The sequence below is a fragment of the Heterocephalus glaber genome, unplaced genomic scaffold, assembly GCF_053883595.1.
Source record: "Heterocephalus glaber isolate CG9 unplaced genomic scaffold, H.glaber_assembly_v1.0 deba00000621, whole genome shotgun sequence".
Lineage (NCBI taxonomy): Eukaryota > Metazoa > Chordata > Mammalia > Rodentia > Bathyergidae > Heterocephalus > Heterocephalus glaber.
The window spans coordinates 11,968,684-11,984,435 of record NW_028258153.1 but is presented as its reverse complement, the minus strand read 5'-3'; the positions used below and the strand labels follow the sequence as shown (position 1 = coordinate 11,984,435).

Here is a 15,752-nt window from a genome sequence, read left to right as displayed (position 1 = left end):
AATCTAATTTACTTAACTACCTGATTGCTGTACCCTCCCAAATTCTACCCTACAGGTGCTTCAAACTCTACATTCAAATTTAAACTAAACAATCTTTTCCTGGAAATTTACTCCAGTATTTTCTACCTTCGCTGATGGACCCTACCACCATCTAATCACTAACTTAGCTTAACTCCCTCTTCTCCTTAACTCTACTGTCCAAATCCTGTCCACTTTAAGATGTTACTCAAACCCTTCTCTTCCTTTTTATCCCCTGACCACTACCTCTCATTACTTCCACCCTAATCATATTCAACAGCCTGCCAAAGAGGTCCTTGCCTATAGACTAGTTAACATCCACAATACGTCTTCCTCACACTGGAGCCAGCGTGATTCTTGTCAACTGAAAAACTGAAATCACCTGCAGGTTAACACCCATGGCTCCCCCGAAAATAAAAGCCAAGTTCCTCTTATACAAGATATACCAAATCTTGCCCTGATTAACTCTGAAGTCTCTAGCTTCAAGTTCTTAGAGGTGAACTTAACATTCTAGAAATACCAACCTGCTTGTATATCCCGGAATACTGCATGTTATTTCTTACTTCTCATTGTGGGCCTATTATTTACTGAAAAAGCCTTCCACTTTTCCCCTAAATCTTTTATATATATTACATCTCAACTTAAGCAGTCTCTCCCTTTGGGAAATCTTACCAAACCAGTACTACCTTTTACTTCCTAAAATAATAAAGACGCTGAACTTACTACAATGTAATGCCCTGCTTAGATGTCTGTCTGTCCCACCAGAGGAGGAGCACCCAAAGATATGGTGGGTACCCTAAGATTTACTTACAATGCCTGGCACACAGAAGACAGCTGATATACATTATGTTGAATTAATCAGCTAGAATGATACAGCAAAATGTCAAATGCCTATAACTAACACCTTAAGTACTTTAAATTTAAAACACCTAAGCTATTATCCCCAGAATGCACAAGTAGCAACAATGAGGCCTACAAATTGCTAAGATGTCATTATCTGAGAATTTATGGTAGCTTCAGAAGCATCAAAATGAGATTACATTTTAGAGGAGAGCTCTCTAGGAAAGAACTGACTCTCAACATGGACAGGTTACTCTATTATGAGAACTTGTTCTTTTTCCAGTCTTAATGACTGACATCTTTGGAGCACCAAAGATAAGGAATGATTTTCTTTTTTCTTTTTTTGGTACCGGGGATCGAACTCAGGACCTTGCCCTGCGAGGCAGGCGGCAGCACCACTGAGCTAAATCCCCAGCCGCTGGAATGATTTTCTTTACATGTAACCCAAACCACAAAACTTTATTCAGGAACACTGATACCCAATAAAAACGTTTCTTATACAGAGAAAAACTCTACTTTTATTTTTCACACATTTTTTATCAGTGTACATTGGTTACATAGATCAGTGGGTTTTGTTTCAGCAAATCTGTACATGTACATAACAGACTTTAATCATTTCCCCCCTCAGGACTCCTTTGCCCCATCCTCCCCGCATTTCACATGTTTTTGGGGGTGCAGGGCCATTTCAATGTGTACAATGTATTTGAACATTCTTTCTTAATCAAAATATTAATATACCTTAAATAATAGAAATTTTTGTTCTCAATTTTTACTCTAGAATATCAAAAAGCCTGCCTCTGTTCCACAGACTCACAATAAATAGGCAAAAGACCCAGATTTCAAACAGCTCTGGATTTGATTTCTTATAAGTCGTGAGTACATAAAAAAGTAACAACTGCTTTGAGAAACACCAGCAGTAATTATCAAGTCTTATGATATGCCTGAAGTTGGGACAAGCATTTCCCATGTATTACTTAATTTAAACCTCACAACAGACCATTGGAGTAGGTAATGCTCATCCTCATATTACAGAGGAAGCACCTGGAGCTCAGGGATTTTAAATAAAATGCCTAAGTTCACACGCCAATTTAGTGGCACAGCAAGAATTCTAAAACAGGCTGGTATAACTTCCAAGCCCCTTCTGATCCTCCATGTTATGTTATAAATTAGAGAAATTACTCACCTACCTCAGGAAGCTGTTGTGACACCAGTAAATATAGAAAGCATTTAACATAGTGAGATCCTATGTACTATGTAAATCATACCGCTCTACTTTCTGTCAATCTTGTGGTGATCACAATGTATTTATAATAAGAAAAAAATTCTTAAAATACTCTGGATGTATTTCAAATCACAGATATTCTAAGTCTCAATGTGTTCGCAAAAGGAAATTATTAGCAGATTAATATATATCTGATATAAACAAATATAAAAAGTAAAGATGCCGTATTTTTGAACTGTGACCCTACAATTGACCTATCATCAGAACATCAGAAGATCAAAATACATCAATATTTAAAATATACCATATATCAAAAATGACAGGGGAGAAGAAGATGGAACCCCAATATCTTAATTCATTATGCCTTACTGGAAGAGTGCCAATAAAACTGAATCAATCATAGCATATTAAAAAAAAGTACTTCTATTAGGAAAGACAAATTTGGGCAAAGACAGAGGCAACAAGGATAACTCTTCCGCAGTAAGTTGTTTTTCAAAGACAGACCTTAGTTTTCACCACTATGCATCGCAGCCTTAAAAACTGGAGTAGGAAGGGTGGAATAAGCCAAAAGAAAAAGATATAGTACCTTTGCTGTTAATTACCTGCAAATATACACTTGCTTTAGTTTCTATTTCTTTGAATACACAAGCATAACGCTTCTAATAAATGTGAAGAAATCAAATCAGATCTGTTTGTTTTAAATTTTCTAACAAATAAAAACTAAATGTAAAGTACAATGGAAATATAAGTATTATGATTCTAAACTGAGCTAGATTTTGTATTAAGTTCACTGAGTGTTATATTTCCCTATGGAAATCCAACCAGGGGTGACTGCCAAACTAAGCTATGGAAGACAGTCACAAAGCTAGTGAGTGCCATAACAGAAGTAATATTTTAAAAAGCACATCAGACTGCTTAGTTGACAGGATTATCTGATATCACTTCACCCTCATAATAACACTCTATTTCTTTTTGTCACTAAAACATGGGTCAGCATCGGACATGACGGGCACTCTGACAGGACGACATTATAGAGACACCAGTAACCTAACCAATCCAAAAAGTAATAACCCAGTTTTATGCCCAACTCTAAGAACTGTATCTTTCTGCCAAGTAACCTAAAAGGTGAACTGATTTCCTCAAGCCTTAATTTCCACATATAAGAAGTAGAAATCATAATACATCTGCTTCACTAGAGTCTAAAAATGGAAACAAGCTAAGAAAAACTGAATGTGAAACACTATGAAAAGAATACACTAGGTTCCTTGACTGATTATTGGTCAGAACCTTGTAAAACGAGAATTACTACCTCTTCTAATTCCACACATGCCACCTGGCCATCAAGCAGACTGATAAATAGTAGTGACTGCATAGTTGATCCACCTAAAGGTTTTAAAGTAGTAGACACATTTCATGTTACGATGTATTTTCATACCAACGAAGTAACTACCTGAAAAGAAAACCTACTTCCAGGCATTATAAAAATAGATATTAAAAAAACCTGAAGAATTACAATTTTTGGAACCTTAAAAACTTTTTGAAATAGCTGCTGTAATAAAAACCAATACTGAAGCAACTATGCAAGAATTGAAAATGAGTTAACCCAGAAACAAGAAGCAATCGCAAAGTAAGTTTCATCTGATGGGCCAAACACAATATGGATTATTTTTATATTGCTGTCTGAGTTGTCTATCTCAGATTCTTAACTTCCAGATTCTATTTTTAAAAATCACTTAACACTGTGTATTTCCAGTAGCCATCAAGGCATATGCTGTCATTCCTGACACCGAAGATTGTCAGCGGACTCAATATGTACACTAATGATCTTGGGCAACAATGCCCATCCTCTTATCAAAGAGATCTTTATTCCAAAAGAAAAAGTCTAAGTTTTCTCTATGAAAATTCACTCTAAAACACAGGAAGTAGTCACTGTACAATGTTAAGACCACTAATACCTCTTACTTCTTTTAAGGTTATCTTATATATTCAATTTTAAAACTAAAAACTGTCAGGCATTATAACATTTTTTAGTTTTCTGCCAAGTCGCCAGTGCTCTATTCTAGCACTATCAAATGATACCTGCTGTCATTATTTTTTATACAACAGCTGGCAGCAAGCTGTACAGATATCCCTCATCTCAGAATAGTTACCAAACACCCTAAACAAATGACTAGATCCCTATAGTAATACTGACCACTTTCCTAAAGCCAAAATAAGTGGGCTTATTTCATTTTATTTATATTTTATGGTGAGAATGTTACTTATTTTATAAAATTCAAAGGTTTATTTTCCTTCTATATAAACCTTTTAAAAATAACTTTTTCCCCCTTGTACATACAGATCTCTTCTTCCTGCTATTCCAGACTCTTATTTTTTCATAAGGTTTTCGCATTTATTTTAGGCTTTAATACTTTCAATCAAAAATTATATTTCTGTGTTTGGAAGCAGCAGCCCTATAGGAAATAAATTCGAACACATGAAAAATTTTCAAGAATAAATTATTTTCACTTTAAAAAGTCCAGAGTATGTGTAAAGGGATAAGGAAAACCAGAGCCCTCAAATACAAATGATTTGATAGACCTCCTGCGCACAAAATTATTCCAAGCCACAGAAAAGCATCTGAGTAACTGATTCTAGGTCTCTGCTCCAATTAATAGACAAGAGTCCCTCTCTACCTCTACTTGCTTTGGCAATCTAAAATGCTGATATTCTCCTAGATCTAGCAGAGGAAAAATGGGTATCTTCTCCATCTAACACCTAAGTGGGTAACCTAGATACTGTAAATAGAGGCTACATAAAGGATGCAACAGACAGCTCTGAAGTGGGAGCCAAAATATTTAACCTGCAACTCTTTGGAAAAGAACCTGAAAACATGTGCAGCTTAGCCAAAAACTGTACTAACATGGAATTGCCAAAGGCTAGAAAGTTAAAACACACAAAAAAAACTCTTTACCAAACATAAGTTTACTGTTGTTGGGTGAGAAAAGTTCGAATGTAAATGGCACAGTTCTTAATTGTACAAATTAATCATGCCTACACTTTGGACTATTTTAAAGGATGAGTGAGTTGCCTTTTTGAAGTACTTATAAAAGCAGAAACAATTTAACCAATAAAGGACCAATTAACTAATTAATAAGCATTTTCCTGCTGAAATTCTGCTGGTGACCAGGGGATGACAGTCAAGTCCCTGAGGTATTTTCTACTCCATATATCCACTATTACCAAAGCCAATAATGAAATATTTAACAAACAGAAACTATACATAAATCTATCTGGACTCCTTAGGAAATTACATGAAAAACTTTCTGAGAAAGAAAAGTATAGTCCACCAAAGAACTACTAAAATTAAATATTAAAATATACAAATTATATTGCCTACAATGTTACAGTAGTATAACTTTTATCAAGTCAACAAGCAAAAAATTAATGCCACAAGATCACTGTAAGAGATTAGCATGATATTTTAGTATATATTCAGTCAGTAACTTTATTAGTTTTGCCTTTCTACATGATAAAGAAATTTCAAGGACTGCATCTAGGATGAAATTTTCTGTTCTCTCCAGTAATAAAAAGGAGGGGAATCTTTTAATAAAGTAAATTCAAATGGTTCAATCATAATTTCAAGTAAATAGCTAAAATGACTTAAAATTAATGAATTACAAAATATATTCAAGAGTAATCTATATACTTTCGCTTATAATTCAGCAGTCTTCACTAATTACAAAGCTTTTAGCTTTACAATAACTTAAGTTTTGAAGGCTCTAAGAGGAAGCAGAAAGGTAAAGTTCCCTCGGATGAGAATTCACCTAAGAATATGCTTACAATTAAGTAGCTTTGGTTTCTTTGTTAAATCTTCAAAAAAGAAAGGGAGAAATATGACTTTCCTTCACATGTCACCAAAACAGAAGAATTGTAAGTACATATAAATCATACGTCCTTCCTATATAAGAAAAATATATATAACAAAAAATAAGGAGACAAGATTACTAATAGTTTTGAGTAGGAATAAGAGAACATTTGTACTTGGTAACTAACCTGACACAACATTATAATTCAGAGATTTACTACACTCTCAATAAATAAAAGTATTTTGTCTCCTGTCACTGACAGCATGTAAGTTGCTGATTACACAAAAGCATTGACTATACCAATTGAACAACCTTTTATCAAAAACAGTAGTCAAAACTGTCTATTTCTACAGCCAAAAACATCCTTCCAAATTTTCTCAGTTCTTCTCTATACATTCTAAAATAAAATGTTTCCAACTTCATTAGAGAAATGGATGTAAATGAGTTTCATAACTTTTCAATTACACTTCACTCCAATGCTGTAGAGGAGAAACTTTCACCTTTTTTAACACAAGTAACACTACAATTCTACCACTGATGGCTTAGCTTTGTACCAAAGCAATACAAAACTACTTCATTTTTTTCACTATGAAAAAACATGTCACTTTGGAAGTGACATGTTTCTGTATTTTTTATCCAACAACAACAACAAATCCAGTCATAAACCTGGCAAGTCCAAACAATAACCAGCAAACCCTACCATTTCTTACCTGATACAGGTAAGCACCAGCTCCCAAATGCCACCTTGGGATAGTTGAAACTAGTAATCAGGCTCATGTTTTATGATACTAGAATGAACAGGAATAAATCTGTGTTGTTCTTTCTTTAGCAAAATCTATAGCAATAGCTACACCAGAACATGAGCAGACCCCACAGACCTAACAAATTCAAATCTGTCACTAGAGAATTAGAAAAAAAAATCGTAAAATGAAGACTTACTGCTTGTCATGTGACATGGGGAGGCATGCTGTCCATTGGGTGTGCTTGAGGTGAGGTCAATTGCCATATTGGAGTGCTCCCTTTCAGGTGAAAGCTCATTGTCACCTGCTTTCACAAAATAAAATCTTTTGGTTTCTGTTCATTGTCACATAAACTCTAATTACTAACATTCTTTCTTATACACAGTGGCATGCAGTCTGGAATTTTTAAGTAACACATTTTTCACTATAAAAGAAGCTCTAAGGAAATATTTTTCAGAAATATATACTAAATGTATAAAATGACAAAAATCACAATCAGCTCACAATAAAGAAATTAACAAAACTTTTTTTAATCATAATACTCCAATAAAAACAAAACAAGGGGAAATGAAGCCGCTTATTTCTAAAGAATTTTTTAGTTGAAGAGTAAGTTTTAACATCTCATTTAATTACTAAACATAAAGTATTTATAATAAGCAGTTCTTAAAATGCAGGCTATTGGAAAGTTAGATGCTTGAAAAGAGAGCTTGCTAAAAAAATGTCAACTTATAGAACCTAATTCTTTCCCATTATGTGTTCAGAAGAACTAGGTTACAGAGTAGAAAATATTCAGTACACACCATACTAGTAGATATATTTAACCTGACATATTCAAAACTTAAAGAAATAGAAAAAATCAAGTAGAAAAGGGTTGATAAGCTATGGTTGATTTAAATATCTGTAATTTAATAAGCAGCAAGTCAATATTCTATATTTCCTTCTTCGCTTTTGTGCCATTATTTTCTCTGAGGTAAAGATAAAATTGTGAACAGAAAATAAGAATGTAGAATCCTTAATGCAATCTATAATCCAGAAATTAAAACTTGGGTAATAAAAAGGTAACTTTATTACAAGAACAAGTTAATGAAAATGAATACTTACATGTTATATAGCCATCAACAGCCTCTGTTTCCATAGTCAAAGTGCAGTGCTGCAAAACAAAATGTTAGACCGTTAACACTGTGAGTCCTTTTGATATCTGCCATTAAATTCTTAGCTTATTTGAAGCTCCAAGCACTTAGTCCATGCTGTTGCTGCAACCTGTGCCCAAGAAACCTACTACTGTGTACTGTATGTGCTCATTTGCAAGTCACTGAACTCTTTCTGCAAATGATCTGATTCCTGCTGGAGATAGGATAGGAAAGATAAGTGTACTGTGAGATGGGCTGTAGCGAGAGAGGAATGACTTGTCTTAATCAAAATTTACTTGTTTTACTGAAAAAAATGGGGGAATTACACCTCGAATTTGCCAGTTTTAATGGGATGTAAGTGTTTTACCATTCACTATTTCCCACAATCACACTGCAGTTTGAGGACTTCCCCAGTATACAGATAGCTCTATTCACAATTGTTGCAAGTTGGTTCATCATGTTCTAACAGGGACGGGGAGGACAAACAAACACAAGAAAACAAAACAACTTCTCAGCCCAACTGTGTCTAGAAAGAAGACTTCAGCAGCAGCGGTTAGCTAACTCTCCCAGTTGTATTGACATTTTAGCCTACCCTAAGGTTCTGGGTAAGCACCTGTTCAATGTAACCTTCATTTCCTGCGGATGATGGTTGGATACAAATGCCAAACCTACTTAATACATTCTGATTTTGAAAATTTCAGCAACTTTCAGCTGTGCAGGAGGGAATCACTTTTTTTCAAGTTTGGGGCATTTTCCTTAGGCACCAATGACATGACACAGAACGTAACTCACAGAAACAAAAGTAAAGCTGTATGAGATGACACCCCCTAGCTTTGATTCACATAATGAAAAGATCAATAATCTAACTGTATTCTTTGAAGGAAAAAGTTTAAGAATTGACGAGTGCTGAAGAGATTTTTATTTCTTTTTTTTCCCTCTTTTGGCCCTGGTCCTTTTTGCCTTTAGTTTCAAAACTCTCACTGCACCAGCAGCTAAATTATTCACAATGAGCCATTTCTGTATTGATCGCCAAGTATATTTAGCCTGGGCTCCTGGAATTTCTCCATTACTTACTGGAAAACAGGCAGCTTCACTTCTTGTCTCCAAAACCACTTCCCTTCTCCCTCCCCTCCCCTCTTTCACCACCACTCTCCCTACCCACCCCCCAAAAACTTTTCTTTCTTTATGGTATGATCAGATCAAATTCCCAACTCAGTCACTACATAGCACTTATATTTCAACCTGCTGCACTGTTATCAAATTCTTTCAAATTATGATTACATAAAGCTTTAAAGAAAGGGATCCATAAAGTTTAAAAGGGGAGCAGTTTCCTCGGATATTTTGCAAATGAGTATCTCTTTAAGAATGTACACATTTAACATACACATATTAGAAAGAAGTGTCAGGGAGAAGCGAAAGTACTCTGCTCCATCAATGAAATGGTTATTAACCCTCAGAGAAGGAAAGAAAAAGGAGAAAGAGAAACGAAATGTACATACAAAAGAAATTGTCCTTTGATTAAAAAAGATTCATCACCATTTCCAGCTCTGCCGGGAGATCTCAGCTTCTTCTAACTCCTCAAAGAGGAGGTGACAATGTCGGGCTGAAGATAAACCGAGAGAAAGAAAGAAGTTTTTTGTGTTTCCCTCTTCTCTCTTTCCCTCCCAGGCTCCCTTCAAGCCAAGCCCCCTGCAGAGTTCAAGGCGAGGAGGAAGGAAAAGCACTTTACAGGTGGGTCATTCCAAGCTTCCAAATCCAGCAAACAGATCCGCTGATAAACAAAACCAAGAAATGAGAGAGAAGGAACACCCCCCTTCTCCTCCTCCTCCTCCTCCTCCTCCTCCTCCTCCTCCTCCTCCTCCTTCCACCCCTCCCCCTCGTCCCTTTGGGATGGTCTAGTAGGAAAAGTCACTCAGGAATGGCACCACGTACTTTCAGGAAAGAGGAAAAACAGAGAGAGAGAGGTCAGTGCTACAGCAATGCGATTAACAAGAAGAGAAAAACTTGATCCACCGGTTCCTTAAGAATCGACCAAAAGCTAAGACAAGAAAACTGAAAGAAAAAAGGGGGATAGGGGGGGGGGGGACACTCAGGCAGAACCCAATGAGGAACCAAGGCCAACTTCACAGGACTGCTTTTGGCCTTCGGCCAAAAAAAAAAAAAAAAGAAAGAAAGAAAAAAGAAAAAAAAGAAAAGGAAAAGGAAAAAAAAGAAAGAAAAAGGAAAGAAAAAATTTAAATCTTCCATCTTTCTCGCCCACACTAGAACCTGTCAAAGTCATTTAAGTGGCGCCTTTTTTACGTGTGTCATACCAGTTCTTTTGGTCTGTTTTTTGCTTTTTCAATCCCAACAGGATCTGTATATTACCTTCTATCTGCAATTTATTCCAGGCTATCCAATCTTTCTTCTTGGAATTCAAGTTAAAACAAAGCAAAACAAGTCCAAATCCATGACAGCTATACAGATGAGAACTGATTAATCGATTAACATCCCAGAAACACATTACAAGGAGGGGACGATAAATTAAGGCAGAGGACATCATCTCCAACCCGATTCCCTGAGCGTCCTTTACAGAAATCATTACCCTAATCATAATCACAATCCATCCCTCCCAAAGAAAAACACCTATATTATTATCCCTGGTTAACAGCAACAAGTCATTTGATCACATCACAGTGCACAACGAGATGCTATACAATTACACTTAACTTTGAAAACACTCCCCCCTTTGCAAATCATACACATTTTTATATATAATCTATGAATCAGAAGACAAATAAAACAAGAGCTGTTCTTCCCCAAGCCAAAGCCAAGCGGAGATTTACCTCAGCAATGCATGCAGTAAAATAATCCCATCACCCTTTTGTTTGTGTTTACTGTTAGTGTGTCCTCTCTCTTTCTTTCCTGTGCCTAACGTGTGTTTGTGCACTGCAGGTGGTGGTGGAAACTAAGGCAGTGGATCTGGAGCTAAGGGTAATCCTGTTTTTACTTCCTCCATCTTCAGCGAGGAGCAGGGTTAGCCCGGGACAGCTGGTCAAACCCCGAGAAACCGATGCGGCGGAGCCCGAGCACATCTCCCCCGCCGGCCGGGCTCGCGCAAACGCCCGCGGGCGGAGGGCGGGCTGGCGAAGGCGGAGGGGCCTGGGGCGCGTGCGTGCGGGCGCGCGCGGGCGAGGGCCGGCGTGCGTGCGTGTGTGCGGGGCTTGAGCTCCGCTGCGAGTGTGAGTGTGAGTGCGCGCGCGCGCGCGCGTGTGTGTGTGTGTGTGTGTGCTCGCTGGGTGCGCGTGTCTGCGCTCTCAGCTGCTCGGCGCGCTCGGCAATCGATTACAGGACAAGTGCTGCCCCGCCGGCTCCGCGACGCGCGCACTCTTTCGCGCCCCCCGCGCGCACTTTCGCGCCCCCCGCGCACCAGGCCCCGGCGCCCCCCGCGCGTCCGCCCGGACGGCGACCCCGCCCCCCGGCTGAGGGGGAGGGGAACGGGCCAGGTAACGAGTCCCCGAGGGCTTCCCGGCCGCTCCGCGGCCCGCTCTCCCGAATCAGCACCGAGCTCACGTTTTCTGCCGGCTGGGAAGGAAGGATTGGAGCGGTGATGAAGGGAGGTGCATTTCGCCGCGTGAAGTTTTCTTTCAAACTGGGCCGTGTGGTGAGGCCGGCGGAGGGAGCGCGACGGCCGGGCTCGGGGATGGGCGTCCTGGCCTGAGGCGGGGCGCGCGGGGACCGAGCCGCCCACCCGGCCAGCGCGACCGACTCCGCCGCGCACCCGCCGGCCCCGCGCACGGAGCGGAGCACAGCGGCCTCGGGGACGGACGGAGCCCGAGATCTAGGTCTGCGGGCAGCGCCACTGTGACTGTTTTGAAAGTGCTTTCCAATGCAAGTTTAAAATTAGAGTGTCTACTTGCCTTTTTTCTCCCCGGGGCAGGAGCCACATCCATCAGAGCCAAAGGAGCGGGTGAGGGTCCAGAAAGTTATCTTTGCAGCGTGGCCCAGCGGTGTCATCCATCGCAGCTGCTTTATTTGGGAAGAGTTTCTGTGAATCGCCCCGAGAAAAACATAGGTGTATTCTTGCTACGCGTGGTAGCATTTGGTATCTGTCTTGACCACATTTGCGAAAAGAAGGAATAGAGACTTCTATAATTAAAGGGAAAAGGAAAATGAAAGGAGCTGAAAACACTGAAGTGTGTAGCCCGAGTGCATTAAACTTTGAAATCACATGAAAGAATCAGGAATGCCAAACAGCATTTTTGAGAAACCATATCACACGTTGTGAAGAAAAATCAGTGCTGAAAGAGTAGATGCTCCTGCTACTCCCTTTTAAGAATCCTAGAAATAGTTGCTGAGGTGTTGTGTTTGTTCTGCTAAGGAAAGAAAAATGACACATTGAAAACAAAATCATCGACTGTATCTTAAGCGCCACTCTGGGAAATTTGGGGTTTTTTTTTTAGCTTTTGGTGTGAGGAAAGAATTCACTATGATACACACTAATAGTGAATGTGTTATAACTTGTATATGTTTAAGTTTTATAATGTTATTTTTTAAAAGAGTATTCCATACATTGTATTTATTAAACAATTGTAACATTTGGCTAGGTTTTATTTTTTAATTATGGAAAATGACGATGCCGTACAGCAAACAAGATTCACCAATTTTCATTGGACAAAAATCATTTGGGTTGAGGCTTGTAACAACTCTGCTGCTTTTTTTTTAAGTCACAGTTTTTGTTACTGATATATTGGAAAAGCAAATTTTTTGACCTGCCCAGTACCTAAATAAAATTAATTTTCTTGAAGTAATATTTTAGAGAGACTAAATAGTAACCCATAAATCATTCTGATCATCCCAATAGACAGAAAAGCTTTATATCTTAAATTAACGAAGAAAATTGGAGTATTTAACATAATATGTAAATAGCCAGTGCATAAAGGACAACATAATGTCTCAAAATTGTTATAAATCCCTCCTGAAAACTAAGCTTATATGTTACAGTCTTTGCACAGTTGTAGAAGTCCTTAGAAAATATGAAGTAAAACATATCCAAAATTAAGATTAAATATCTTCATACTTTAAACAGTTGAATTATTTGGTATAAGAGGAGCCATTATGCAGTTTTAAGGATTTTTCTTCAATTTCCCAAGGCTACCATAGTTGACACAGTCCTTGCCCCTGGCTGACTAGAGTTTAACTTAGCTCCCTTGGAGCCTGTCCTTTTGAAGAGTTGCTTTCATTGGCTCTCCAGTCACCAGAGGCACACTTTCTCCCTCTAGTGGTTTGGCCTTCAGATGGTTTATGTTTGTTTGTTTGTTTTTATTTGTGTACCGGGGATGGAACTCCGGACCTTGTGCTTGTGAGGCAGACGCCGGAACCACTGAGCTAAATCCCCGGCCCTCAGATGGTTTATGTTTTGTCACCCTGTCTCCCCAGGAGTGAGACTTTTGGGGAGAGGAATGATGGATCCTTGATTTTAGAGTAACAAAAGATTTCTGACCAACTGTGAGAGTCAGGCCTCCTTGGAACACACACATTTCCTTGTATGTTACTTCCTCATTTGCAGATCTTGGTGAGTCCAACTCATCCAGAGAAGTCAAGATTGTGTTCATATACTAAGATTAGGGGTTTTGTTTCATGCCTGTGGAGTCTGGTCCTGGCACTAAGACCCACAATGAAATCCACTCATGTGAAGAAACCTTCGTATAAACTATAGTAATTCACTGTGTTGAAATTGCACTGGACAGTATTTTGGTAGTGATTAGAAGATGCATTTGTGTCCTTTGCCATAACTACACTGCACACATTTTAAGTACTTACATAGTTATACCATGCATAGAAGTATACCACCAGGGAAATGGAGCACCATGTTCTTTAGTCACTGTATCCAGTTGGAGAGTTAAATTTTCATTTTAGAAGGTGACAAGGTAGGGAGAAAACATACCCCACCTTTGCCATTTTTCACATAGCTGGTTTCATCCTTTCTATCCCAGCCTGTAGAAATTGCCTCTTCCAGCCACCACCTTCTATACCTCCTAGCACCTTGGCTATTTCCTTCATAACACAATAGATAAATATTTTATTTATGTATTGAGTTTTAAAATCTGTCTTCCCCTCTGTAATATGATCTTTTTTTAAGGGCAACGATTATGTCTGTCCTGTTTTCTTAGAACTATCACACTGGCATGAGTTGGTAGTAAATACATTTACTCAGTGAATGAATGAATATGGAGGAAATCACATACCCACCTCCTCTATATTAAGTGGTTTTCTGAGGACAAATATATCAGTGATATATTCTGATTCCATGAAGATTTTGGACAGATCTTGGCTTATAAGTCCTGTTACATAACATCCTTAACAAGTCAGCTGCAGCTTATGGTCCACGTAAAGAATGTGAACCTCTGTAGAAATCAAAATTTACAAATATAAATGGCAAAAGTAACTAAAATTATATGTAAAATGCAACTTTGATTAAAATATACTTAAAACTCTTTGTTTCATAAGCACCTCATTTCATCTCACTTCCTGACAACTCAAGAGCCAGAGTGACAATCGAGTGCAGCATTTAATTTTATAATCATGAAGTGTAATTAGCAAGAGAAAAATTTATAAAGCAGTGTAGCTAAAAGCTACGTTATGGCACATTGGTTTTGTTTTCTTTGGATGGTTTGTATGAGCTGTTTTAAATTTAAAAGCAAATCCCTTTAAAAGAACTTGGTTAAAATCTTATATTTGTTCAAACAGTTAACTCCATGTTTTTGAATTTTGGTTGTGTTGGGGGGACTAGTAAATTGCAGTTTTCTCCTAATATCAAAGAAGAAATGTTTGGAAGCCAGTTATTTATTTTTTTATTTAGATGATGTATAGTGCTAGTTATAGAGCATACTTACACTGAGTAGGTGCTCTAAAATAACAAATCTCTGGAATAGTCAACATTAAGCATACATAGGCACAGTGTTTTAAAACTAGTAACTTTCTTTATTTTTGTCAGGTGGTGGTGTTTTTTCTTATCTTTGAAGAAGTGTTATCTTTTTAAGTAGAACATGGAACTATGTTCTTAATTTCTCCTATCAAACTAGATTGGTACTAAAGAAAGGAGGAAGCCAGAAATAGAACCATAGTTTCAAAAGAAAACATTCTTACGATCCCAAATATATTTCATAAGTTAACATATTACTACTTCCCAACTTTGCCTCCCTGAGTACATTGATCATTTGGGATCTTTCTAGCTGGCATATGAATCCTACACAGTAAGTATCTTCTTATTCCATCTATGTTGAACAATAGCTTCTGTTAACAATCGGTAAGTGTCCCTTTGCAATTATACTCATGTCCCTAAAAAAGTTAACTTACATTCACACTTTGATAAAATAATACTAGATTTCTTCTAGAGAACATGTTTTGATATAGAGCAGATGATTAACTATATCTCAGATGAGAATTATAAATTGAAGAAGTTAGACAAAGGGGTTGAGGACCAGAGTGGTTTCAGAATAAAAATATAGCACATATTTTTAGAGTGTCATTAATGTCCATCATAATTACTTTAAAAATGCAAATGTGTTTAGCATTTGAAGAAACTACTTCCATTCATACAAAAATGGAACTTCTAGCTAGATCAGGTGGTGATGTTCAAAAACCTGGTCTAAAAGGCCGGGTGAAGAAAGTTCTAGGAAACTAAAATTTAAACGTAAAAGATACTGGGAAATTATTGGAATTCCTGGTAAAGTTAAATCAACAAAAGAAAAAGATATTCAGCTTTGTGAAAACATACCTTACAAGTAGGGAATAACAATAAAATGAGCCAACATTGTCTAGTGATATTTTTTAGCAACTAAATGCAAGAGATTAAGAAACTGATTTTGCTGGGGAAAAGAGAGAAAAGCCAAAGTGATCCTTTAACTTTGGAATTAGTAGGAAAAAAAAGGGCAGATTAGCCTTCAGACCTGTAATACCAAAAGTTAAATTC

General features: G+C 37.7%; 1 protein-coding gene across 22 annotated transcripts in view; it reads right to left on the bottom strand.

Moving 5' to 3' along the window:
* Nucleotides 1-12,141, bottom strand: part of Ikzf2 (IKAROS family zinc finger 2) — a 155,261-nt gene extending 143,120 nt beyond the window's left edge. For 4 of the 22 annotated variants that reach the window (XM_021263476.2, XM_021263494.2, XM_021263490.2 and 1 more), the window contains exons 1-3: nucleotides 11,698-12,141; nucleotides 7,770-7,818; nucleotides 6,868-6,975 (exon numbers count right to left, since the gene is read on the bottom strand). In XM_021263476.2, the coding sequence (XP_021119135.1) occupies nucleotides 6,868-6,975; nucleotides 7,770-7,818; nucleotides 11,698-11,730 (190 nt within the window). In that variant the 5' untranslated portion in view covers nucleotides 11,731-12,141. The other 18 variants (XM_021263477.2, XM_021263492.2, XM_087206168.1 and 15 more) reach the window with 16 other exon arrangements.
* Nucleotides 12,142-15,752: the final 3,611 nt, after the last annotated feature.